This window comes from Stegostoma tigrinum, chromosome 24 (assembly GCF_030684315.1).
Source record: "Stegostoma tigrinum isolate sSteTig4 chromosome 24, sSteTig4.hap1, whole genome shotgun sequence".
Lineage (NCBI taxonomy): Eukaryota > Metazoa > Chordata > Chondrichthyes > Orectolobiformes > Stegostomatidae > Stegostoma > Stegostoma tigrinum.
In genome coordinates, this window is record NC_081377.1 from 7,284,103 (window position 1) to 7,310,600 (window position 26,498).

Sequence of the window (26,498 nt, forward strand, 5' to 3'; positions counted from 1 at the left end):
TTAGTTATAATGGAACACCTTAAACCAAGATGGGTCCACTGAGCCAGGAAATTACTCGACAGTGAAAATCCGGCACATGTTCTCCTGGGCTCCTTTATTCCCCAATACTTCTGGAATACGATTGTTGTAACCATGATGTGGAAGTGCCACTGTTGGATTGGGTTGAGCAAGGTCAAAAGTCACACGACACCAGGTTATTGTCTGACGTTCGCTTTCAGAGTGTTGCTACGCCTGACAAATGAGCAATACTCGGAAAGCTAGTGTTTTCAAATAAACCTGTCGGACTATAACCTGGTGTCATGTGATTTTGGACATTATTTGTTATGTATTCTCTTGCATTGTTGCTCTCCTCAACTGCATTCCCTTGCATGTTTCCAGATTGAATTCCATTTTGCACTTTTTTACTCAAGCTAGCCAGATAATTTTATTTTTACAATAAAGAAAAGCAGTCCTTTAGAACATCAGAGATAACAAGGTGTACAGCTGGATGAACACAGCAGGCCAAGTAGCATCAGAGGAGCAGGAAGGCTGTCGTTTCGGGCCTTGACCCTTCTTCAGAAAAGAGCATAATTAGAACATGTTTAGAACATCATTCATTTTTTTCATTCTCAACCCTTTGTTATACCCAACAACTACCTTTATCCATGTGGTCACATTCTGCTTTACTTCATGTAGTGTTACCTTTGGCATAAATCTCCAATTTATTGCTTTAATCTTTATTATTTCTTATTTATTAAGCTTTCTCAAACATTGGTCAAGCATGGCCTCCCTTTTAAAAACCTGTGCTTTTGTAGTTCCAGTTGAGACCAGTAATTTCAGAAAAGAAGTAATCTCCACAAAGCCACAGAAGGAAAACTGATGAACAGGACTTCACCTTTTAAAACTTTTACTGTAGCAAACTACCTGAAAACTGTAATGCAAATATTAACAGGAGAAGGAGAATTCAAACGAAAAGGCAAGTTTCACTTCAAAGAGTAGATATACAAAGAGGTACCTCATATAGTTACAAGTACTCACATTAAGTCTTCCACAGATGTGGCACCATAGATAATCTCACAGTCTTTCCAATTCAGCCTCTGTTTGTAGGATCTGTCAATTCCCATTAAATCATTTCAGCTCCTGAGGTTCCACAACTAGTAGCTATATTCCATTTGAAGGCCCTGGATCACTTTCCAATGACCAGTGAACCAGGAGGTGCGGATTCAAGTCCTGCATATTCCAGAGGTGTGTGATGACGTCTCTGAATAGGTTGATTAGAAAATCAAAACAAAAATCACTTACTGCTAACAAGATACATATCCACAACTACACTTGGTTCGTGAGGATTCTGATAGTACAGAATTCCTAGAAACCCCTTTAAATGGATTGTCGGGCTCCGGACAACATTGAAGCAGTTGCAGTGATCTTGTCCAGTTCACGATCCCTCACCCTTCTTATCGTTAGCTCCTTATATTTTTCAACTGTATGACACGTGTTGTCTCTGCTCTTTTGTCGGATACATGCTTCACAGAAGGATCTTTTTCAAAACTGCCAAACAGAAGATTATTCCATTTGGAGGGAACCTGGTTTGTTTTCTCGCTTGTGAATTCTGTGTGTTCTTAACTGCCGAACAGGATCATGGTGTGAAACCCAACCTCTCTGCAATTAACCTTTTGTTACCCTTTACTTCTTAGTTGTTCATTCGTATTGAAACCTCAGGTCACACAGACATTCCTTGAAGACCAATGACGTGATAAAGAGAGAACAAATTAACCCACTTTCAGAATGTTGCCCAGTTCATATTGGTATTAAAGGTTAGGCAGCACAGTGGTTCAGTGGTTAGCACTGCAGCCTCACAGCGCCAGGGACCCGGGTTCGATTCCAGCCTTGGGAAACTGTCTATGTCGAGTTTGCACATTCTTCCAGTGTCTGCGTGGGTTTCCTCTGGGTGCTCTGATTTCCTCCCACAGTCCAAAGATGTGCAGGCTAGTTGGATCGGCCATGCTAAATTGCCTGTAGTGTTCAGGGGTGTGTGTGTTATAGGGGGATGGGTCTGGGTGGACTGATGCTTCAAGGGGCGGTGTGGACTTGTTGAGCCAAAGGGCCTGTTTCCACAGTGTAGGGAATCTAATCTGATCTAAAGGGGATAATGCACAAAAGCCAAATGCAAGCTTTTCCCAAAGCACATGGGTCATTACAGTGATAACAAAGTGTAGAGCTGGATGAACACAGCAGATGCTGCTGGGTCATTACAGTGTTAGCTGCTCCTGATTAGTAATTTGTGAGATGGTGCAAACGAGGAGTGATTGAATATGTGATAGCCACTACTAAATCCATTGGGGAATTCAGAGATAAAGTTGTTATTTTTGCCACTTGAGTAGTTGTACCAATTACATAGTACAGATGCATTTAACAGGAAGTTAGATAAGTGCATGAGGGTCAAATGTAGTAAAGTGGGAGTAGGGTTTTGTGAAGCATGAACACTGACATGAGCAAGTTGGGATTGAATGACCTGCCCTGTACCGTAAGTTCTGTATCATCCAACAACTGAAATAAGATGAACTAGTAGTGAATGCAAGAGAGGAAATTTCTGATCTAATACCTATTATCAGTCCCCTTTAACATTGTACATTTTGTATTCAAATGAATAAATATACCAATGATATTTAGCTCTGTGTAATGTGAATATTCTGATTATTTTTCCATTTGCTTTTCAGTGTTTCAGGATACACATGTCATAGGTAAGTCTTATTCGTTTTAATTAAGTTATGCATATATCAAAATTAACAAATTCATACTTACACATTTATATAGTGCCTTTAAGACAAGAAAACATTTTAAGCTGCTTCATAGGTGTAATTCAAAGAAAGCAAAACTGCATCAAAGGAATGAAGTATTAGGAAGGACAGTTAAAAAATTGATCAAAGAGGAGTGTGACAAGGAGGATATTAATAAAGAAGCGTTAAGTGAAGAGTGTAAAAAGGAAATCCTAGACCCTGAGGCTGGCTGAACGTGCAGCCATCAGTTGTGGGGAATTACCTGCAAGATTAGGTCAAAAGAACAGAGATTTCAGAGAGTAGTGTTTTGTTTTGGAAGCGATTATATGTTGGAGTAAGGCACAACATGAAAGGATTTGAATTTGAGATTCAGAATTTTAAATTGAAGGCATTGCGGGACTTGGTGCTTAATGTAGGTCACAACGGATGGAAATGACCAGTTAACAGGGCGTGAATACAAAATTTTGCATATTGCGAACTCATTCATTAGATGTGGACATCCCTGCCTAGGCCAGTATTTATTATCCATCTCTAAGTGCCCAGTGACGATGAAGAATCAATCACATTGCTGTGGGTCTAGAATCACATGTAGGCTAAACCAGGTCAGGATGGCAGTTTCCATCCCCAAGGGACATTCATGAAACAGATGGGTTTTCTTGATAGTCAGCAATGGTTTCATGATCATCATTCAACTTTTAATTGCAGATTTTTATTGAATTCAGTGCTACAGTCTACCCAGAACAATACCCAAACCTCTGAATTAATGGTCAAGTGATCATATCATGAGGCCTTTGCTAGAAGTCATGGAGTACGTGAAGTTATCATTTCTGGTGTGCAGCAAACTTTGAGGGCTTTGAAAGTGTTACTCTGCAACTGGCCATATTCAACTTCCTCCAAGAGTTAACAACCACAAATGCTGACTAATTAACATTCAGTCTTGCCTGTTAGACCACTTCCTTTGTGATGCCAAGTTACTGAGTATCTTTAAACAGTTCCGGGGACGGGAAGAGCCTCAGGTCTAAGTTTTGAATTGTTGGGCAAGGCAAACTGTTTCCCGGACTGTTCGAGAATTTGTAGATTGATTACATAGTTTGGAGTCAGAGAGAGGACAGGAGCAACTTACGGGAGAATTGAGACTTAGTAGCAGTGCTTTTCTGCATTTGAAAAGTTCACACACGTTTTGCTGTGCTAGAGAGCTTTTGATAACTGGCGTGTTAACTTAATAGATATCAGATAATGAAGTTATGAACTTGTGCGACCTTTTCATATAAGAGCATTAAATTTTAGTCATTCAGCAGCTCATACTGAGGAAAATCCTGAGTAATTTTTCCACAGTGGGTTAAAAAATATTGGACAGTAGAAGATTGCAACACATCTAATGAAAGGTAAAAACAAGTTGGAAATGTGAAGCATGGAGAAGCACTTATTGTCCATCAGCCAATACTGGCCACTTTGACTTCAATCCTAGTCTACCATGTGGCCTGAATGAACTTGTGGACAGTTACTGTTCACCAAACATTTACCCTTGTGCTTGTGTATTTTAAAATCATCAATTATTTTTATAACTTCTTCAAAACACTTGATAGTCAGATTTCTAAAGTTTGTTTTACACCCAGGCTCCTTTTAAAATAGAAAGAAAATTAAGAATAATTACATACTACTACAAATCCAATATTGTTTAAGAACTGTTCTATTTTTTGTCCTGTGGATGTGATAGATTTAACAAAGCCGTGTTTCAATTGTTCACCCTAGCTGCCTTGAGAGGCAACAGTGGGCTTTCCCCTTGAAGTGCTGCAGGCCATGGGATGATTAGTTGGTGCAGTTCTTGAATGTTTTAACTGTATCAGTCTTTCAGTAGCTACTAAGTACAACCTCTTATAATAGAGACATACAAGATGATCAGAGGATTGGATAGGGTGAACAGTGAGAGCCTTTTTCCTCGGATGGAGAAGGCTAGCACGAGGGAACATAGCTTTAAATTGAGGGGTGATGTCAGAGGCAGGCTCTTTACTTAGAGAGTAGTAAGGGCATGGAATGCCCTGCCTGCAACAGGAGTAGACTTGCCGAGTTTAAGGGTATTTAAATGGTCATTGGATAAACATATGGATAATAACGGAATAGTGTAGGTTAGATGGGCTTCAGATTGGTTTCACAGGTCGGCACAACTTCGAGGGCCAAAGGGCCTGTACTGCACTGTAGTGTTCTATGTTCCATTCCACATGGTTTTGTTTGAAATTTGGCACTGTAATTACTCAGCACATCTCTGCTGCAGATGTGATCTCCAAGGTGTGACCTGCAATTATTTTGCAGTGGCTTTTGAGATAAATATGTATATCATCAATTGCCAATTTGTATTTTTAAAATTAGAGGCAGGTCGATTCTAGTGGTGGTATTTTTGTGAAGTCAGAAAGCGATTTGGAAAAGTGACCGAAGTACATCATTTCGAAGAAACCATGGGACTATGTAAAATGGCTATCAGGATACCTCTCATATTAATTGAAGGAATGTTTATATTGTTGAGGCTATGACATATGGAGAATTAGACTTGTTACTACTAGTTTTAGTTTTGACTAGTTTAGAAGAATTGAAGCTTCCTCTGAGCAGAAGAATCAAGTTTTCATTTCACAAGAACAATTCACCTCAAGCAGGGTTGTTAGTTTATGAAGTCTCCAGGCTGTGATAATTTGATTAGAAATTTTCAACTCACAGAACATGCAAAGAGGTCTAAGGCAGCAGAATTGGACTATACTGAAGCTGTAAAGCTGTTGAACTAGTCCCAGAATGAAAACTAGAAAGAGGTTAAGCAAAAGAGTTGAGATAGGTTTGTCTTTCTGTGGTATTGAACGTCTAAAGGATTTTGCTGAGAAATGGGTTGAAACTTTGTTTTGCTGTTTATGTAGACTTTTTGAACTGTCTTCCATACATAGCTTTGCATTTTTGGATTTTGCATAATAGGCTTGTGTCCTTCAGTTACCTTCTGATGGAAGCTAACTATTTGTACCAATAACACCAGCGTTGATGGTGGAAGGTGAAAATCATCCCAGTTACTTTGCATCTTAAAGGCTGAACATTTTCAGCCTTGTGTGAATATGTTCAGTGACTAACCACCATGGTAACCAACTGCAAACATTAAACTTATGATCTATTAAGCCAGGTGTCACTCTGGAATCTGATTTCTCCAGTATTACCAGCTGGGATCATATCATTTTTTGGTACTAAAGCCATATGTGCATTGGTCGTAGTTTGTCATGTAGAATCATGTACATAAAAATACAAGACCAAGACATTTTCTGATTAATGCAATTATGAAGAGATCTTTCACTTCTAAGCTGTAGATTTTGTTGTGCAGGAAATTATTGGGATTTTTACATATTTTCACTTGATACATAATGGTATTAGACTCTATTCATTTTTGCAACTATTTCCTTTGTTTGCCGTCCAACCTCTGTACAGTCTGTGTGTATAATTTACTCCCACAAAAATGTTAATATCCTGTAATTTATTGGGATTCAGCATTTTTTGAATTGCTTCTTTGATTCTGGATTGGGGTGGGGCTCAGTATCCAAGAAGTCATTATTTGCCATCAGTTTGGAGCAGTTTGTAGAGTTCTCAAATTTTAAGAAGGATTATGTAAATTTACCTTTTACTTTGTACTCTTTCGAGGGCCACATAATTCATTTATTTTTCAAGTTGCTGAACTGTGCGCGCATAATTTTGAAGTTAATTACTTGGTAAAATTAATCACTTCAGAAGTCCCTGAACCCTCGGTACCATATGGTTATTTCCTGTTTTAAATATCCATGACTAAATTGGGGGTTCTGTGGCAGGTTGTATTTGAAATTGGAGAAAATCCAAACTTTAAGGGTGCAAAGTAATTGCGATGGTTTGTACTTTCCTCCAAACTGGTGTTATTGGTCCAAATAGGCTTCTATCAGAATTTGTGCCACAGGGTGTCAGTATCGTCACTGACAACTGAGTTTTCATTTCCGTTTCAATGGGCCAAAAGGCATTAAAATGTTAGAGTTGCATTTGGAATGTTGCATTCATATTTGTAGTTTTTATTTAAATGTGCCTACTGATACGGAATTGTGACGTTGTGAATGACAAGTTTGACAAATTAAAAATTGTTGCTTATGATTTGATGTCTACTTTATATTTCTAAACTACAAAACATGTCAAGTTAATTGAGAAAGTTTTGCCTTGCATATAGTCTTTCCTGTGATAATCATCAAAATACTTGAGATTTCCGTCCAGATATTGGTTTAAGAAAGCAGGTAAATTTCTCCCATTTTCGTGCAGAGCCATGAAGCATACTTGGAACATTTTAAGCGTTTTTGTTTCAGCTTTGAAAGTGATGCTTTGAAATGTAGACAGGTTTGCAGATAAAGAATAAAGCAAGCTCTGTGCCTTAATCTGAAACACGTCTCATGATGCACTGCCTTCTTTGTTTATGATGAGCTGATGATTTAATATAGGCAACAGTGAAGGCTGGATAGTTTGGCTTGTATGCATGCTGCTTTATATGACCAACTGTAACACTGTGTTCTGAGCAGCATGTTGACACTCTGCAGGCTCTGATACGACTGTCAAAATAACATCAAGAGATGTTGATCTAGAACTTCGGCTTCCCTTTGGATCACAAGCCAAGATCTTTCTACAGGAAGCCCACAAAGCACGTGAAGGTAAGAGAATATCTGCTACACTTTGATTCATTCTTGAGCAGTTTTAAATGAGAAGACTGAAAAAAGATACAAGAAGTTCTGAGGCAAGTGGTAATTTTCAGGGCTGGAAGCAGGATAGGCCGAGTCATTACCCCATTGGAAATCATGCTAGTGATGCCAAGGCAGGCAATTAATGCTGCTGAATCATTGAAGTCAACATCCTGAACAGAAAAAAATATAACTGAAAGCAGGTTGGGTGGGTTTGTAATCTATGGAGCATAGAATGGCACTACCACTGTGTACTGCAGTCCTGCAAAGGACAGGAAATGGGCTTAATGATTGTTTCCCTGGATGGTTTCATCACGTTGAACTTTGGAAATTGTTTATGGTGCCATGTTCAGTTTCCTTTCTGAAAATTTACTTCTGATTTTAATTTTCACTCACACCTGTGGGCTTTGCCACTGAGTGGTGGGAGAAAGACAAATTATGATTTAAGAATAATTTATTTGGAGGAGGGCTGATTTAAGTGAATTAGAAGGGGGATCTGGCACAAATAGAATAGAATCAAAGGATTATAGCCAAAGCAATTGAACAATGGTGGGACTTCAAAGAACAGAACTTTAAGGTGCAGAGTAGACAGATTCTCATGAGAAGGAAAGAATGGGCAATCAAAATTGGTGCTTCCTCTTTGATCAAAAGGTATAAAGGTAAATAGATAGCTGAGGTATATAGATAGTAAAGACATGGAGATAAGACGTACAACAAATGTAAGATTCACAGAAAGTGCAGAAGGACATACAATACAAGGAATGGGAGGGACAAATAGAGTATATGAGAATATAATGGTAGATAATATAAAAGGAAACTCTGTTCTGTGCAAACAAATAAATATTAAAAGAGTAGTCAAAGGAAGGGTGGGGCCTGAAAAGGAGATCTTGTGAAGGCAGACAGCTGAGATATGAAATTAGCACTTTGGCAGCAAAATCCTCTTTACTGTAGAGAGATACAATGTCTCAGAAAAGAAGAATGTTGAAAAAATGTGCAGAAATATATAAAAACAAAGTACTTTGAAATGTTTGTGACACAAATTAGCAATCACACCCAGTGTTGATAGGATGCATCCTAAGATGAAATAATTGTGAGTGCTCTTGTTAGAATCTTCCAACGACCTGAAGGAGGTTTTAGAGTTTTACCCATGTTGATCCCCAATTCAACAAAGTTAAAGATGGGTAAATCCAGCTTTTACAGGGAAGACAGCCTAATGTTGTTGGTGGTAAAACTTTTAGAAGCAATAATTTGTGACAAAATTATTTGGTTTTTGGGGAGAAAGTGTTAATAAATGAAAGCCAACATGAATTTGCTGGAGACAAATCGTATATGATTAACCTGCTTAAGTTCTTTGAAGTAGTGAAGAAGAATGGATAGCCAGGAAATGGCAGTGAAGAAGGTTTGTCAGAAGGAGGCAAACTGACTATGGCTAACCAAGGGAGTTATGGGTAGTATCATATTGAAATGAAAAGCATACAATGTTGCAAAGATTAATGATAAACCGGAGGATTGAGAAAGTTTTATAAGGTAACAAAAGATCACCAAAAAACAATAAAGATGAAGAAAAGTAATCTGAGGGCATTCAAGCAAGTGATGTAAAAATAGACAGTTAGAGCTTCTTTAAATATATAAAAAGGAAGAGAGAAGCCCTTAGAGAATGAGGCTGGGGACATAATAATGGGGAATCAGAGCTGTTGTATAATGACTTTGTATGAGTCTTCATGAGAGATTATACAATTAGCATTCAAAATATAAAATAATCAAGGGTCAAAAGATTCAGGAGGTGAGTGGAAAGGGGTGATGCAGAAATAAACTCAATTACTGTCACGAGCTAAAATGTAATGGAAAACTAAAAGGGGCAAAAGGGTGATAGTGAGTCTCTGGTGAATGGTAACCTGCGGGATGTTGCTAGTGGGGGATTCAGTGATGGTAACACTATTGAATGTCAAGGGGCAATGGTTAGGTTGATCTTATTGGTGATGGTCATAGTCTGGCATCTGTGTGTCGTGAACGTTACTTGCTACTTATCAGTCCAAGCCTGAATATTGTCCAGATCTTTTTGCATTTGAACATGGACTGCTTCAGTGTCTGAGGTGTCACAAATGGTGCTGAACATAATGTAATAATCAGCGAACATCCCTACTTCTGACGTTATGATGGGAGGAATCTCATTGAAGAAGCAGCTGAACATTGTTGTGCCAAGGACACTACCCTGAGGAACTCCTGCAGAGATGTCCCGGAGCTGAGCTGACTGAACTCCAACAACCAAACCATCTTCCTATGTGCTAGATATGACTGCAGCCAGCAGAGAGATTGCCCCCTAGCACCAGTTCATTCCAGTTTTGTGAGAGTTGCTTGATCCCGTACTTGGTCGAAGCAGCTTTGATGTCAAAGGCTGTCACTCTCACCTCACCTCTGGAATTTAGCTCTTTTGTCCGTGTTTGAACCAAGGCTGTAATGAGGTCAGGGGCTGAGGGGGCCTGACAATGCAGACTGGGCGTCACTGTGCAGGTTATTGCTGAGCAGGTGCTGCTTGATATCACTGATGACACCTTCCATCACTTTACTGATGATCGAGAGGAGACTGATGGAGCAGTAGTTGGCCGGGTTGGATTTGTCCTACTTTTTATGTACAGCACATGGACAATTTTCCATGTTGTTGGGTAGATGCCAGTATTGTAACTGTAGTGAAAGAGTTGGGCTACAGGAGCACAGTTTTTAGTGCCGTTGCCGGAATGGTGTCAGGACCTGTAGGGTTTGCAGTATCCAGTGTGTCCAACTGTTTCTTGATGTCGCATGGTGTGAATCAATTTGGCTGAAGACTGGTATCGGTCATGTTGGGACCATGGGAGGAGGCTGAGATGAATCATCCACTCAATAATTTTGGCTGAAGGTTGCTGTGAATGTTTCAGCTTTATCTTTGGCACTGATGTGCCTAGCTCCTCCATTGTTGAAGATGAGGATATTTGTGGAGCCTCTTCCTCCAGTGAATTGTTTAATTGCCCACTACCTTTCATGACCGGAGGTGGTGGGACTGCAGAGATTCGATCTGATCTGTTGCTTGTGGGACCGCTAAACTCTTTCACTTGTTGCTTATGCTGTTTGGTGTGCAAGTAGTCCTGTTTGGTAGCTTCACCTGGTTGACACCTCAGTTTTGGGTATGCCTGGTGCTGCTCCTCGCATGCCCTCCTGCACTCTCCATTGAACCAGGGTTGTTCTCTTGGCTTGATGTTAATGGTTGAGTGGGGGACCTGCCAGGCCATGACATTCAGAGTGTGCTGGAGTACAGTTCTGTTGCTGTTGATGGCCTATGGCACTCCGTGGATGTCCAGTTTTGAGTTGCTAGATCTGTTTGAAATTTGTTTCATTTAGCATGGTACCATACAACATGATGGAAGTTATTCTCAAAGTGAGGGTGGGACTTTGTCTCCATAAGGACTGTGTGGTGGCCACTCTTACCAGACAGATGCATCTGCTGCTGGCAGATTGGTAAGGATGAGTTCGAGTATGCCTTTTCCCCTGTTGCTGGTTCCCTCACCATCTATTGCACACAGTCTAGCAGCTATGTCCTTTAGGACATAGTTAGTAAGGAGGACTTTGCAGGGTCAGCAGGCCTGTTTCTGTTGTTATCTTTTTCCTTGCCTAGGTGATCCATCTGATTTTATTTCTTTGAGACTATGTAGCAGTTGTTACAGCTGAATGGTTTTCTTGGCCATTTCAGAGGGCAATTGAGAGTCAACCACATTACAGAGGCTCTGGAATCACATGTAGACCAGACCAGGCAAGGATGGCAGATTTCCTTCCCGGCAGGACATTAGTGAGCCACATGGGTTTTTCCAACACTTGGCAATGAATTCATGGTCATCAGTGGATTCTTAGGCATTTTTATTGAATTCAAATTCTGCGATTTGCTGTGATGGGGATTGAACCTGGGTCTGCAGAACATAGTTGATTTTCTGGATTAATAGTCCCCGATAATACCACAAGGGCATCGTCTCCCCTTGGTACTGGGATGGTATCAGGGCTAAAAGGTTTCAGTTTCACGGACAAACTAGAGGAGCTGGAGGTGTGCTACTTGGAGTAGGTAAGGTTAAGTAGAGATTTGAAAGATGTATTCAGAGCCCTGAAGTATTTTGAATGGATAATTAAGCAGAAAATGTTTCTGTTGGCAGAATACCAGTAAACAGAGCACAGATAATTGGCAAAAGAACCAGAGGTGAAATGAGGACTAAGTTGTTAGGAAACAAGTTATTGTGATCATGAATGTGCTGTTTGAAAGAGTGGTGGAAACAAATTCAAATGGTAGCATTCGTGCAGAATTGGATAAAGCTTGAGAGAAAAGAATTAGCAGCACCGAGTGAAGAAGGTGGGAACGGAATGAAAAATATTTTTCACCGTGCTAATAGGTCAAGTTGCTACCTCCTGTGCCGTATCTTTTTGTGTTTCCATACGGTAGTCGAACCTAAAATGGGGTTGTGTTCATGGTACTTAACAAAATGCATTCAGAGTTATAGGTACAATGTAAACAACAAGCGAGCTTTGAGAAAGACTGAACTGAAATAAGACTTTCTTTCCACGGATGCTGCCAGACTTGCTGAGTTTTTTCCAGCAATTTCTGTTTTTGTTTCTGATTCCCAGCATCTGCAGCTCTTTGTTTTATTTTGGTATGTCTTTCCACCCACGCTTAGTGAATTGGTACAACAACAGTTTACATGCAAGATAGTTTTTAAACTTGCTTTTGTTTAAGTTGAGGGCACCAGTCTCACAAACTACCAATTTACTACCAATCTTAAATGTAATCATATTTCATTTTGAAATTGACTTCAATGAGTAAATTATTTTGTGTCCCAGCATCATAAATAAAAAGATGGAAGATGTTTCTGGACGGACAATGACAACAACAACGTTTAGATTTACATATAATGTTGTCAAAATTCGGGGACTTCCACAATTCACAAATAAAATTTGACACCACCTTGTACTCGGATATATGAGGACAAGTGAACTAAATTCAGACTAACAGTCTTAGAGGAGGAGAGAGAAATAGACAATTTGAGAATTCTCCAGTTTAGGGGTATGCAGCTAAAAACATGGCTGCGGTAATGGAGCAATTAAAGTCAAGAAAGTGTAAAATCATATTGATGTTACAATTTATCAGAGCTGGCGGTATAAAACCAGAGTTCTATTCTGGATGTGAGTTTGCTCGCTGAGCTGGAAGGTTAGTTTTCAGACATTTCGTCACCATTCTAGGTAACATGATCAGTGAGCCTCTGACGAAGCGCTGGTGTTATGTCCCACTTTCTAGTTATCTGGTTAGGTTTCCTTGGGTTGGTGATGTCGTTTCCGGTGTTGATGATGTCATTTCCTGTTCCCTGACATCACCAACCCAAGGAAACCTAAACAGATAAATAGAAAGCGGGACATAATACCACCGCTTCGTCGGAGGCTCACCGTTGATGTTACCTAGAATGGACGAAACGTTTGGGAACAAACCTTCCTGTTCAGTGAACCAGCTTACATTGGGAACAAAATAAAGACCCACTCTTTTGTGGACCGAGAGGAGAAGAGTGCTGTGTTGGAGCTGGAAGGAAGACGTCGGGTTGGCTGTGCACCCTTGCAATCAGTGGATCTTAATGCTGGCTTTGGCCTAACGCTGGTTCAGGGGAGCAGCCAACCTGCAACGATGGCTGCAGCGAGTGCTCGTGCCCCAGGTTGGGGGTCCGGAACACCATCCGCATTTCCGTGAAGAAGGTGGATAAAGGTGCACCTGTGGACCGCACCTTCTTCGTGAAGAGGATCCTATTGGACTGTTGTGGGTTCGCCGCTGCGGACATTTACTGCCTGCAGGATTTCCCCGGAGGAGGTTTCTATGATGTAACCTTCAAAAGTGCCAAGATTTGCGAGCGCTTCCTGGAGGTTTTCAAGGCGAAAGGAGGTGAGGGCCCCCTCTCTGTATTGACCGCTGTCCCGCTGTTCGTGATGCCAGCGCAGAGCAGCCGTATGGTGACTGTACACATGTACAACCGGCATGTCCCAGAAGTTGATGTCCTGACCTTCCTTGGAAGGTACGTGAAGGTGGTAGGGGACCTAACCAACATCATGGACCCCTTCGGCATCTGGACCAGTAAGAGTCAGGTCAAGGTGACGCTGAGGACGGGCGCGGACGGGAACATTGTACACCCACCGTCCAGCTTCGCGATCGGCGGGAGCAAGGGCAACCTAAAGTCTGCCATGCCTGTGGTAGATCAGGTCACGTGGCGGCCGACTGCAAAGCTATCATCTGCAGGAACTGCAGGGAGGAGGATTGCCCACAAGAAAAAAGCTGCAACCTTTGCGGGGAAGCGGGCCATCTCTATAGGGCATGCCGGCGGCGGGGGACCACCTACGCCCAGGTCGCCGGTGTGGGCAATGCGGGGCAAGCCCCCCCTGGAGGAGAGGAAGGCACCAGGGCCCTGCAAGGACCCCCCCTAATGTGCAGGAGGGCCAGGTTGTGCAGGAGGGCCCAGCCCCGCAGGATGGACCCGAGGCCAGCAAAGCGCCCCTGCTGGCTCCGCTCCCCCCCCGACAACCCGGAGTCGATGGAGGCGGCAACAGGTGACCCAGGGGAGTGGACGATGGTCCAGAAAGTGAGGAAGAAGGCGGGCCCAGGCACCGCAACCATGAGGCGGGAAGGGGCAGCCACAGGGGGGGCTATAAGAGCTCCTCTGACGAGGGAGATTTGGAGGAGGCCCGCCCAAAGCAGAAGCTAAAGATCTCAAGGGAGAAGGAAAGCTTCACCCCGCTTCCGGGTGACGGGAGGTGTCCTGAGGCTCCCTCCGACACCCAGCCAGGTGCCGCTGGGGCCCTGAGGGCCCCCCGGAACTTGCATGCGGGAAGGAGGAAACAGCGCGTCCCCAGCCTGACCCAGAGCCGGACTGTCCTGCCTCTATACCCCCGACGGGGGGATGCCACCCGGAAGGCAGCACGGACGGTTTCCTGAGCCCGGAGAGCGTCCAGCAGTTAGCCCGGGCAATGGGCATGAAGGGACAGATGGAGGGGCTGGACCTTGGACTTGGGGAGGGTACTGCATGCAGTCACTGCCCACAATGGGGGTATGAGTTGCGAGCATTAATGTGCGCAGCGTCAAGTCCACCGCAAGATGTGTGTCCACGTTGGCCTACCTGACCACCATCAAGGCGGACCTCCTGTTTCTGCAGGAGTACGGGATACTGCACCTCAGCAGGTACGGGAAATGTTCCGGCGCCTGGACCTGTGGGTCTTCGATCTGGTCGGGGGGTAACGACTGTCGCTTCTCGGGCCTGGCTATTCTGCTGCGGGGGCGCGACTTCACCATCTCTCAAGTTCAGGAGGTGGTGGGGGGCACCTCCTAGTGGCTGATGTCACCTACAGGAATGCTCCCCTGAGGCTGATCAATGTGTACGCCCCAGCGGTACGGAGTGAGCGGTTGGCCATCCTGCAGCGACTTCCACCCCTGCTGGCTACGTCCAGGCCGGTCATCCCAGGCGGAGACTTCAACTGCATCATCGATGTAGATGGAAGATCCGGCGTGGGGACAGCGGGTGGGGGGAGCCAACTGGACGTCACGTCCAGATTCCTGATGGGCACAGTGAAGGACGCCAAGCTGCTCGACGTCTTCAGCACCCCTGCAGACGGAGCGCAGCGGAGATACACCTGGTCGCGGCCAGACGGGTCTATCCACTCAAGGATAAACTTCCTGTTTGTGTCACGGGCGTTCTCGGTCAGGTCTACTGGCGTCGAGCCGGTGGTCTTCTCTGACCACTGCCTCCTGCTGGCCAACTGTCACTTACAGGATGACCAGCAGGCCGGCAAGGGGATGTGGAAGCTCAACACGACTCTGTTGACCCCAGAGAATGTCGAGGAGCTTAAGAGGGAGTACGCCGGTTGGAAAACCGTGAAACCCCTCTTTGAGTCTCCGGGTGACTGGTGGGAGACGGTGAAGGAGAACATCAAGAGGTTCTTTGTCCTCAAGGGCGCTCGGAAGGCAAGAGAGAGGTGGGAAAGCTGTCGCGACTCCAGAAAAGGGTGCAGAACCTGCGCCTTCTGCTGTTGATGGGGGACGATGTCACGGAGGACCTCCACGAGGTAAGGGGCCAGCAAGCCTCGCTGTTCGCCGCGGAGGGCTCCAGGATAATCTTCCGGTCCAGGGTCCGCTCCGTGGAGCAGGACGAGACGTGCTCGCGTTTCTTCTTTCAGAAGGTGCACAAAGAGAGCTCTGTGCTTAGCCGGCTGAAGGAGGATGACGGCTCGGTGACGTCGCCTCGGCCCGACATTTTGAGAATCAGCAGATCCTTCTATGCCGGACTGTATGACGCGAAGCCCACGGACAGCACGGCCTCCGAGTCGATCCTGTCGTCTATCACGGAGGTCTTAGATGACGGCACAGGGGAGTGGCTGGATCGGCCGATATCCCTGGATGAGCTGACCAGAGCCCTCAAGTCCTTGGAGAGGAATAAGATTCCTGGGAGCGACGGCTTACCGGTCGATCTGTATTCTGCTCTGTGGGACCTGGTCGGCCAGGACCTGCTGGAGGTGTACGATAGTGCGCTTCAGGCAGGGGAAATATGCAAGTCCACAAGGAAGGGCATCATCACCCTCATTTACAAGAGGAAGGGGGAGAGGGAAGAAATTAAGAATTGGCGTCCCATTTCACTATTGAACATGGACTACAAAATCCTGGCCAAGGTCATAGCCAACCCGGTCAGGTCTGTCCTGGAGTCGGTGATTCACCCTGACCAAACCTGTGCTGTGCCGGGCCGGAAGATCGCTGAGAGCCTCGCGCTCATCAGGGATACGATCACCTACGTGCAGGACAGGCGGGTGGACACCTGCCTCGTCAGCCTGGACCAGGAGAAGGCCTTCGACAGGGTCTCGTATGCTTACATGAGGGACGTCTTCTCCAAATTGGGGTTCGGGGAGGGCATCCGCAGTTGGATCCGGCTGCTCTACACCAACATCGTTAGCGCAGTCTCGATCAACGGGTGGGAATCGGACAGTTTTCTCGTCAGATCTGGAGTCAGGCAGGGCTGCCCGCTCTCTCCTGCCTTGTTCGTGTGCTGTGTGGAGCCCTTCGCCGCATCCATCAGGAAGGACGTGAGCCTGAAGGGCGTGACTATCCCAGGCAGTGGAGGCCTTCAGGTCAAGACCTCCCTGTACATGGACGACGTCGCCGTCTTCTGCACCATTCGTCGGTGAGTAGGCTGTTGGACATCTGCGGCCAGTTTGAACTGGCCTCGGGTGCCAAAGTCAATAGGGGTAAGAGCGAGGTCATGTTCTTCGGGAACTGGGATGACCGCTCCTTCATCCCCTTCACCGTAAGGACAGACTACCTGAAGGTGCTGGGTGTTTGGTTTGGTGGAGCTGGGGCGTGCACTAAGACTTGGGAGGAGCGTATCACCAAACTGAAGCAGAAGCTGGGCAGGTGGACGCTCCGGCCCCCCTCCATCGCGGGTAAGAACCTGGTTGTCAGGTGCGAGGGGCTTTCGGTACTGGTGCATGTGGTGCAGGCCTGGCCTATTCCCTGGACCTGCGCCGCTGCGGTCACCCAGGCCATCTTCCACTTCATTTGGGGGTCGAGGATGGACCGGGTCCGCAGGGACACCATGTACAAAGACCTGGGAAATGGGGGAAAGGGCGTACCGAACGCCATCCTCGCCCTGATGGCTACCTTTGTGTGCGGCTGCATCAAGCTGCGCATAGATCCTCAGTACGCAAACACCAAGTGTCACTGCTTACTGAAGTTCTACCTGTCCCTGGTGTTGTGAAGGATGGGCCTGGCCTCGTTGCCGCGGAACGCTCCGAGTAGTTGGACCGTCCCGTACCACCTGTCCTTCGTGGAGAAACTTTTGAAGGGAAACACCTTTGACCACAAGGCCGTCAGGGAGTGGTCAGCATGTAGTATCCTCGAGACCCTTCGGGAAAAGAAGAGGGTGGATCCCGTCGTGTGGCACCCCACGCAGGCTGCCAAAGTCGTTTGGCAGAATGCCTCATCGTCAGAACTTTCAAACAAGCACAAGGACATTGCTTGGCCGGCGGTGAGAGGGGCTCTGCCAGTGAGATCCTTAATGCATGCCTGGAATCTCTGCGCCACCGCATGCTGCCCTCGAGGTGGCTGTGGGGGGGAGGAGACTGTCGATCACCTCCTTCTGGAATGTGCCTATGCGCTGGAGGTCTGGAGGGGGATGCAGTGGTATTTGTCGAGGTTCGTCCTGAGCAGCTCCGTGACGCGGGACTCCTTGCTCTAAGGGCTGTTTCCTGGGACGCACACTGAGACCAACATCAACTGCGCCTGGAGGACCATCAATGCGGTGAAAGACGCTCTTTGGTCTGCCCGCAACTTGCTGGTCTGCCAGCTGAAAGAACTGACACCGACCGAGTGTTGCAGACTGGCGCACTCCAAGGTCCAGACTACGTGCTGAGGAACGCACTAAAGCTTGGGGCAGCCGCCGCCAAGGCGCGGTGGGGAAAGACCACCGCATGAAACCCCTCGCCCAGAATAGGGAAAAAGGGCCCTATCTGGTAACTGGGCCGAGTAGGCGCTTTCCCCAACTGGCCAGGGGCCAACGGGGACTGTGCAGGGAGACGACAGCCGGGGTATTTTCTTTGCTTTGTTTTTTCTTCTTCTTTGTTTTGTTTTTTTCCTTTAGTTGGTGTACGTACTCCCTGGGTAACACGGAGCGCCTTGCATGACTGAGTAGGTGTATAAATATGTTTTATTTTTTGTACATCTTATGAATAAAGTTTTTTTTTCAAATAAAAAAAAGTGACGAAACGTCTGAAAACAAACCTTCCAGCTCAGCGATCAAACTCACATCCAGAACCTCAACCTGAGCTACAAATCTTCTCAAAACTCGCCAGTGTTCTATTTATTAGCTCCCTCATCCGAGCCAAAGAAATTGCAATTCCTTCTCTTTTTGCTCTCACATCTCAGTGTTTGTTTTTACATGTATGCTGATGATACCCAGCGTCTGCCACACCACCAATTCTATTGGCTCCCCCACTGTTGCTAAGCCATCAGACTACTTATCTGACCTACAGTACTGGATGAGTAGAGACTTTCTCTGATCGAATATTGGTAAGACTGAAGCCAATATTTCCAGTCTCTTTTCCCAATCAATCCCTTAATTGCTGGCTCCTTCCTCTTGTTTACAACCAATTTGAGATATAACCAGGCTATTCATAATCTTGTCGCCTTTGACTTTGAGATGAGTTCCTGACCTCCTATCTGCATCATTTTTAAGAGCTATTTTGACCTCTAAAATGCATTGCCAGTTGTCTTATTGCAAGTTATTTGTTGCTGAAATTCTCATTCATACTTAGATTCCCTAATTATTCTGATGCACTTTTGACTGATCTTCCTGATTCTACTTCCTTCATAAACCTGAAGTAATGCAAAACTGTGCTGTCCACGTCTTAACTCACATCTAGTTACGTTAATCAAAATCTGTCATATCGTTTGATAATATTTTTGTGAAGTGCTTTGGGATATTTCATGACCTCTAAGTTGCAAATGTATAGACTGCACTTCTTAATTTGTTTTTCTTTTTACTTGTGGATTAAAAGGGGAAAGGACTGTACTTAAAACTGAGGATTGTGGAATAGATTGTTGCACTTTTGGAAAATAATTAATGGAACAAATTGATGGGTGGCATGTGGCTCAGTGGTTAGAACTGCTGCCTCAGTGCGAGGGACTCAGGTTCAATTTCAGAGTTGGGTGATTGCCTGTGTGGAGTTAGCATGTTTTCCTCATGTCTGCGTGGGTTTTCTCCAGGTGCTCTCATTTCCTCCCACAGCCCAAAGATGTGCAGTTTAGGTGGATGGCAATGCTGAAGTACCTTGTGGTGCCTAAAGCTGTACAGGCTAGGTGGACGAGTCATTCTAAATACAGGGTTGCAGGGATAGGATGGGGGTTGCTGGGTATGTGCAGATTGCTCTTTGAAGGGTCAGTGTGGACTCAATAAGCCAAATAGCCTCTTTCTGCACTATAGAGATTCTACAGTCCCAACTCATTGTGAGTTGTGTTTACGCTGTTGTTTTACTACAGTTGGGGAGGTGAGATAAGACAACAAAGCACCATTGTGTGTGCAGAGAATAATTTGGCTGAGAAAACATGCTAGATTCTGAGAGAGTTTGTCAGGATGGAGGTTGAGAAGATGCTTCCACTTGTGGAGGAATCTCATGGAGAATAAGGGGACATTCATTTGAAACTGAGATAAGAAGGAATTTATTTTCCAAGATGGTAGTTACTGTCTGGAATTCTGTAACCTTGAGAGTTGTGGAGGCTAGATCTCTGAAAATATTTAAAGATTATACAGATAGATAGGGATTTGAAATATTGAGGAGTTGAGAGCTGTGCTGAACGGGCGCAAAAGAGAAGTTGAGAACAGGGGAAAAGCAGCTATGATCTTCTCAAATAGTGGGGCCTGGTTCAGGGGCCAAATGCCCTATTCCTGCTTTTATTTCTAATGCTCTTAAATAACATGAACCTGATTGGTTTGAGCAGATATGACTGAGTTTGCATACTGGAAGTTGTCAGCCAGACAGCAGCTTCCTGATTGGCCTGTGGGCAGGTGAACATCTTGGGTGTTGAGAGTTGAGGCTGCAGGAAGAGCATGTTCTGTGTCTCTGTCTTTCTGTGCGAGAACTACCTAAAGCCTGAAGAAATCCAGTTATTTTCTCCCACCAATGCTGAAAGCTTTAACCTGTAACAAGTAAACAGGAGACTCTAATTAATGTCACTTTTTGCTTCCCACCAAGAAGTGAACGAACCTAGAGCGATTGAAGAACAGAAGGTCTTGAGAAGCAGGTGGAAGTGCTCATTAAACCCCGTAGACTGGTTGCAAATGATTTGTGTTCCTCAGTTGCTTTCCTCCACCCACAACACCAATGTGTGTGTGTGTGTGTGTGTGTGTGTGTGTGTGTGTGTGTGTGTGTGCGTGTGTGTGTGCGTGTGCGCACCCCTGCTCGGCTGAGGCAGTTTTAAAGGTTAGAATTTCAACCACTTGGGCTATATGTTACTGGTTCATAGTGTTGTTTATCCATGGCTGTAACTTACTTATTTGTAATTAACAGTAATTCCTGTTAAGTATGTGAATCTAGTCAATCTTTTCCGTTAACCTCATTCCATCAGATTTTGTGTACTCTGATTAAATCATTGAATTCCATGGTGTCCTTGGAACAGTGGAGCTTTCGTACTAGAAATGTGTCGTTATAATATATAACTGTAAGCCATAATTTATTGTTGCTGCACTCACTCATTTGCAATGACTTGCTGTCAAACTGTTTCTTGATTTTTATAATTTTTATCCTTAATTTCAAATCTTCCTTGGCCTTGCCCACAAACCTCATTCCCCTAACCAACTTGAATTGAGGTCCTTTCTTTTTAGGAATCTTTGGTTGTAGCTTGAATGTGAGATTGACGCTGGCACAGCATTCTAAGAGAATGGCAACATCATATCATCATGACTGAAAATGAAGCTCATTAATTTATATTTGGACCAAATGATGCCAAATTTAATTTCTGATTTGTGACTATTCTCAATTTGAGACACTTACATATATTACATTTAAGCCAGTTGCTGTAGCTGTTCTTGATCATCATTGATACTTTAAAAAATGTGCCTGTGAACATCGAAGATTGGATTTTGCTTACGTCACCTACTGCCAAAACCTCTGAATGCAGGAAAGCACCTGGCAAGCATTGAAGTTCTGTCAACACTTAATACTGGCAGCTGACCAAAAATCGCACCTTCAAAAGCAGACTGGGGAGAAATTCATTTATGAAAACAGCAACAAAAATCCACTCTTTGTTAGTTGTTTTAAGTCCTGACCCATTCTAGCATCTTCATGCGGAAAACTGATTTTAATTCTTAGTGATGAAGTACAGCACATCTGAATGTGTGTCAGGGGTTTAACTGGGGTTTAGAATTTCAGCTGGTCACATTATATGTTGCTGGTTCATGGTTTGGATGAGTCCAGTACTAATAACACTCAAGTGGTTCAATACCTTCAAGGACGAAGAACTTGACTGATTGGCATCCTATCCACTGTTGAGCTGCTGTTCATCCAGTAACTGAAGCAAGAAGTGGAAGTAGTCTCCCTGTCTATCTGTCTGGCATCTGCCATGTTTATTTACATCTCATAGTTTATCCACCAGTCTGTTCTCTCTCCTTCCCAACTAGCTACCACTACTTGTGAGTTAAAAAAGCACTTAAATTTCCATGGCAATGAGCATCACTAACATCTATTGCCTCGTGACTATATTCAGGTTTATGCTTCAAGGAACCATCATTAACAACATTGTCATCTCCTATATCAAACATTCAGTCCTCCACAACAGGCAAAACAACACTCTAGTGAGTACTGTTAATATGATGTACTGTAATAGCTTACCAATTCTCTTGTCACAGCACTTAACAAACTTGTGACCTCTATCATCTAGAACAAGAGCAGAAGACTTGCAGTAATATTGCTGCCTTTAAGTTATTATCTAAGTGACAAATCATTTTGACTTGGAACTGTTATTACTGTTGCCCATTGTCAGTGGGTAAACATGTTGAAACACCCCTTCCAGAAGCTTCTAAGTGTATTACAAGTGCAGTTATTCAAGCAGGCGCCATCTTTGAGGTCAGTTAGTGGTTGGCAATAAACTGCAACCCATGAATGTATGTAGAAATATTTTTGTGTCTTATACCAAACAGAAGAGCTGAGATCCATTGTACATGGTGCAGAAACTGGAAAATCACAGCTATAAGCGCCATTACTTAGTAATACACCCGCTGATATTCCTGAAGCAGGCATTTGAGAAAATTAGATGTAATTCACACCTAGAAAAATTAATTAATGGTAAGAAATAAGTGAGACTAGTTTAATTTGGGAACATGGTTGTCATGGACTAGTTGGACTGAAGGGTCTGTTTCAATGCTATATGACTCTATGACTATGATTATAATTCTAGTCTGTGTAACTATAAAATAATATTGGTTAACATCTTTTCCCGCACCTCTGCCCTCATACCCCCTCTCCGCAATAAAAACAAACACAGAATCCCCCATGTTCTCACATACCACCCCATTAAACTCCAGATTCAACGCATCATTCTCTGCCACCTGCAATCTGACCCCACTACAAAGGATATATTTTCCTCCCCACCCTTATCTGCCTTCCGGAGGGACCATTCTTTCCGCGACTGCCTCATCCGCTCGACACTCCCCATTAGCCCTAACACCCCCCAGCACCTTTCCTTGCAACCGCTGGAGGTGCTACACCTACCCATACTCCTTCCCCCTCACCCCCAAACTAGGCCCCTAGTTCCATCTTCCACATCAGACAGATGTTCACCTGCACACCTGCTAATGTAGCCTGTTGTATCCGCTGTTCCCGATGTGGCCTCCTCTATATCGGTGAGACAAAGCGGAGGCTCGGAGACCGCTTTGTGGAGCACCTGCGCTCAGTTCGCAACAAACGACACCTTTCAGTCATGAACCACTTCAGCTCCTCCTCCCACTCTCTGGATGACATGTCCATCATAGGCCTCCTCCAATGTCATGATGACGCCACCTGGAAACTGGAGGAGCAGCACCTCATATTCCGCCTTGGGAACCTACAACTCTGCGGTCTCAACGTGGATTTTACCAGCTTCAAAATCTCCCCAACCCCCCCGGCCTCATCCCGAGACCGACCCTCCCTTTCATCCCCACCTCCCTGACCTGTCCGTCGTCTTTCCCACGTATTCGCTCCTCCCAACCTCACTGACTTATGCCCACCACTAGCTACCTACACTCATCAGCCCACCCCTCCCATTTATCCCAGAGCTCCCTTCCCCTCCCCGATTCCTGAAGATGGGTCCTGACTTGAAATGTCAACTTTCTTGCTCCTCTGATGCTGCCCAGCTTGCTGTGTTCATCCAGCTCCACACTGTGTTAAATCAGCATCAGCAGTTTTTACTATCTGCATTGTTTAAAATCTGATACTTAAAGCATTAATTATATTTGATTGTCTTGTTGGGAATATATTTACATACTGGTGAAAATATTTCACTGCTTTGTGTGAAGTCTAAAATAGTTTTGCTTGCTTAACAGCTCCTGAAAGTCTAGTGGGATTTAATGTATAATTCTGAGTGGTATGATTCTCTAGAATGTCTTGATATTTGAATTTGATCCCAAGCTTTAGTGAGATAGACTAATTGGTTTAGTGTAGTGAACCTGAAAGTGTTTCTAGTTCTGAAAGCTCTTGGATTGCAGCTACATTTATCTAAATTTTAGTTCACAAGGAAACAATCACTCCTAGAATGATTGTGATAATAAAGATCTAACAGTGACTGTGGAATGGAGGATTTCCGAAAATAAAACAAACTGCAATTAGTGTGCTGAAGAGAAGAGATTTTAGACCCTCTGAAGTTTTCTGAACACAATTTCTCTTTATATTTTGGCAATTCATATTTTTGAACTGTAGGCATAAATTTAGCTCAGCTGTTGACCTCAAGTTTCTGTGTGCACAAGCAATGCAAATTAAGCATTTATGAAAGGAACCCTTTATATCCAGTTTGACCACTCATATGGGTTCATGTAGCCTTAAGGGGACATGTAAGCAAAGTGCATGCATAAATTGGTCATTTGCAGACAGCATGTTTGTAGTTTGCAGTGACAAATGCAAACCTTATTTGCTCATATTAGTAGCTGTAGCTGCAGCCTTATCTCAAAGAGCACATATTTGATAACATTTGCCTAAAACTCAAAGTAGTTGTAGCATAAATATTCCATAATGAACTGGAGCCATTTTGTTACCAAATTGAGAAGAAGTGTCAAAGTATTTGTGTATAGTGTTAAAAGCAAGAAATGCAAATTCATGCAATGCTTTTCACAACATCAGGACATCTCATAGTGCTTTAAAGCCAATGAAGTACTTCTCCAAATGTAGTCATTGCCTTAGTGTAGAAAGTAAGTAGAGTCCTGGGTAATCGAACATTTGAGTGTCACTGATTCAGACTGCAACTTAATAACCCAGGAAACATCCATAACAGGGGTCAACTTCAAGGACAGAGTTTGTGAGGGTTAATATTTGGAACTGTGTACATACCTCCCATAGGGACAATGTCAGACAACTTAGGGGATGTAGGGGAGCCTTGGAGAGAGAATATCAGGCTTCAACACTAAAACTTATTGATGTGAACCGTGTATTGTTTCTCCCATTTATAATACTATTTGTCTGAACATAAAAAAAGTGCTTGGTTTCTTCCTGTATAGAACAATCATTTGAAGGGATGTAAACAATAAATGTTTGTAGTAAATATACTTCGCACAACAATGGTGGAGACAGAGGATGGTGCTAGGGGACTTTTGGACTGGAAGCCTGTGACCAGCAGTTTTCCACAAGCGTCGATAGTGGGTCCATTTTTGTTGGTTATTTATATAAATGATTTGGATGAGAATATAGGAGGCATGGTTAGTAGGTTTGAAGATGACACCAAACTTGGTAGTATAGTGGTCAGTGAAGAAGTTTATCTAAAGATTACAAAGAGACCTTGATCATTTGAGTCAATGGGTTGAGGTATGGTAAATGGAATTTAATTTGGGAAAATGTGAGTTATTGCATTTTGGCTACGCAAACAAGGACAAGACTTATATAATTAATGGTGGTCCCTTCAGTAGTGTTATAGAATAGAGACCTATGGGCCCAGGTACATAATTCTTTGAAATTTGCATCACAGGTAGGCAAGATGGTTTAAGAAGGTGTTTGGCATGCTTGCTTTCATCGTTCAGACCTTTGAATATAGGAATTGAGATGTCATGTTGAGGGTATACTGGACATTGGCGAGGTCCTGGAGTGCTGAGAGAGTTACCCTGTTACGCAAAGGATATTATTAAACTGGAGAGGGTTCAGAAAGATGTTGTTAGGAATGGAGGGTTTGAGATATGAAAGTAGGTTGGATTTGCTGGGATTTTTTTCAGTAGAACATTGATGGTGGAGGGGTGACCTTATAAAGGTTAACAAAATCATGAGGGATGTATAAGGAGAATGACAAGGGTCTTTTCCCTAACGTGGGGCAGCTCAAAACCAGGAGGCATATTTTTAAGGCGAAAGGAAAGGATTTTAAGAAGGACATGAGGGACAGCTGTTTTACATAGATAGTGGTTCATGTCTGGAATGAACTGCCAGAGGAAGAGGTGGATGAAGGGACAGTTACAATGTTTACAAGACATTTGGATAAGTTCATGAATACAAAACATTTGGAAGGATATGGGTTAAGCCCAGGCAAATGGGACCAGTTTAGTTTGATAACATGTTCGGTTTGAACAGATCAGACTGAAGGGTCTGTTTCCATGCTGTACGACTGTATGACTATGTCAGTATGAAATGGGCAATCCAAAGATGAGGATCTGTTCCTTATATTTCAATTGCGATGTGGAGGACAGAACATAAGGGCAATGGAGAATTAAAATGGCAAGTGATCATAACCTCGGGGTCATAATGATGCACTAAATAATTAAATGGAAGCGATCACCCACCCAGTCTATGTTTGAGAGCCTTTCTACCATGACCATTGTAGAGGAGACCACATATTCAGCAGCAAATATAGCATTCCGAATTGAATCAACCTGTGTTATGATCTCCTTGGCCACTGCTTCACGTGACAAGTTGATATTAGGGCAACTGCCAAAAAGGATCAATAAATGGTCTAGGTTTAAAGGACTGTCTTGAGGAAGGAGTGAGATAGAGAGAGTTGGAGGGGATTAAAGAAGGAACTACCTTTCAGCATGGCCATTGGAATGATAGCTTCAGGGATGGTCGAGTGGTCAAAACTAGAGGTATGCACCTATCTTGAAGGATTGTGGAATTGGCAGAGATAACAAACGATAGGGATGAGCCAGGCCATGGATGAATGTGAAATTGAAGATGAGAATTTGAAAATCCAAAAATTACTTGACAAGAAGTCAGCGTACATCAAGCAGCACAGAGACGATGGGTAAATGGGACTTGGTGGGAGCAAGGACACGACTGCAGTAAAAGTTTGCAC

The 26,498-nt window shown here is 43.9% G+C and overlaps 1 protein-coding gene across 1 annotated transcript in view; it reads left to right on the top strand.

The window, feature by feature from the left end:
- inpp5b (inositol polyphosphate-5-phosphatase B) overlaps window positions 1–26,498 on the top strand; it is a 172,061-nt gene that overhangs the window by 11,846 nt on the left and 133,717 nt on the right. The window contains exons 4-5 of the mRNA XM_048558256.2: window positions 2,697–2,720; window positions 7,328–7,438. Of these exons, the coding sequence (XP_048414213.1) occupies window positions 2,697–2,720; window positions 7,328–7,438 (135 nt within the window). The remainder of the gene's footprint in view (window positions 1–2,696; window positions 2,721–7,327; window positions 7,439–26,498) is intronic.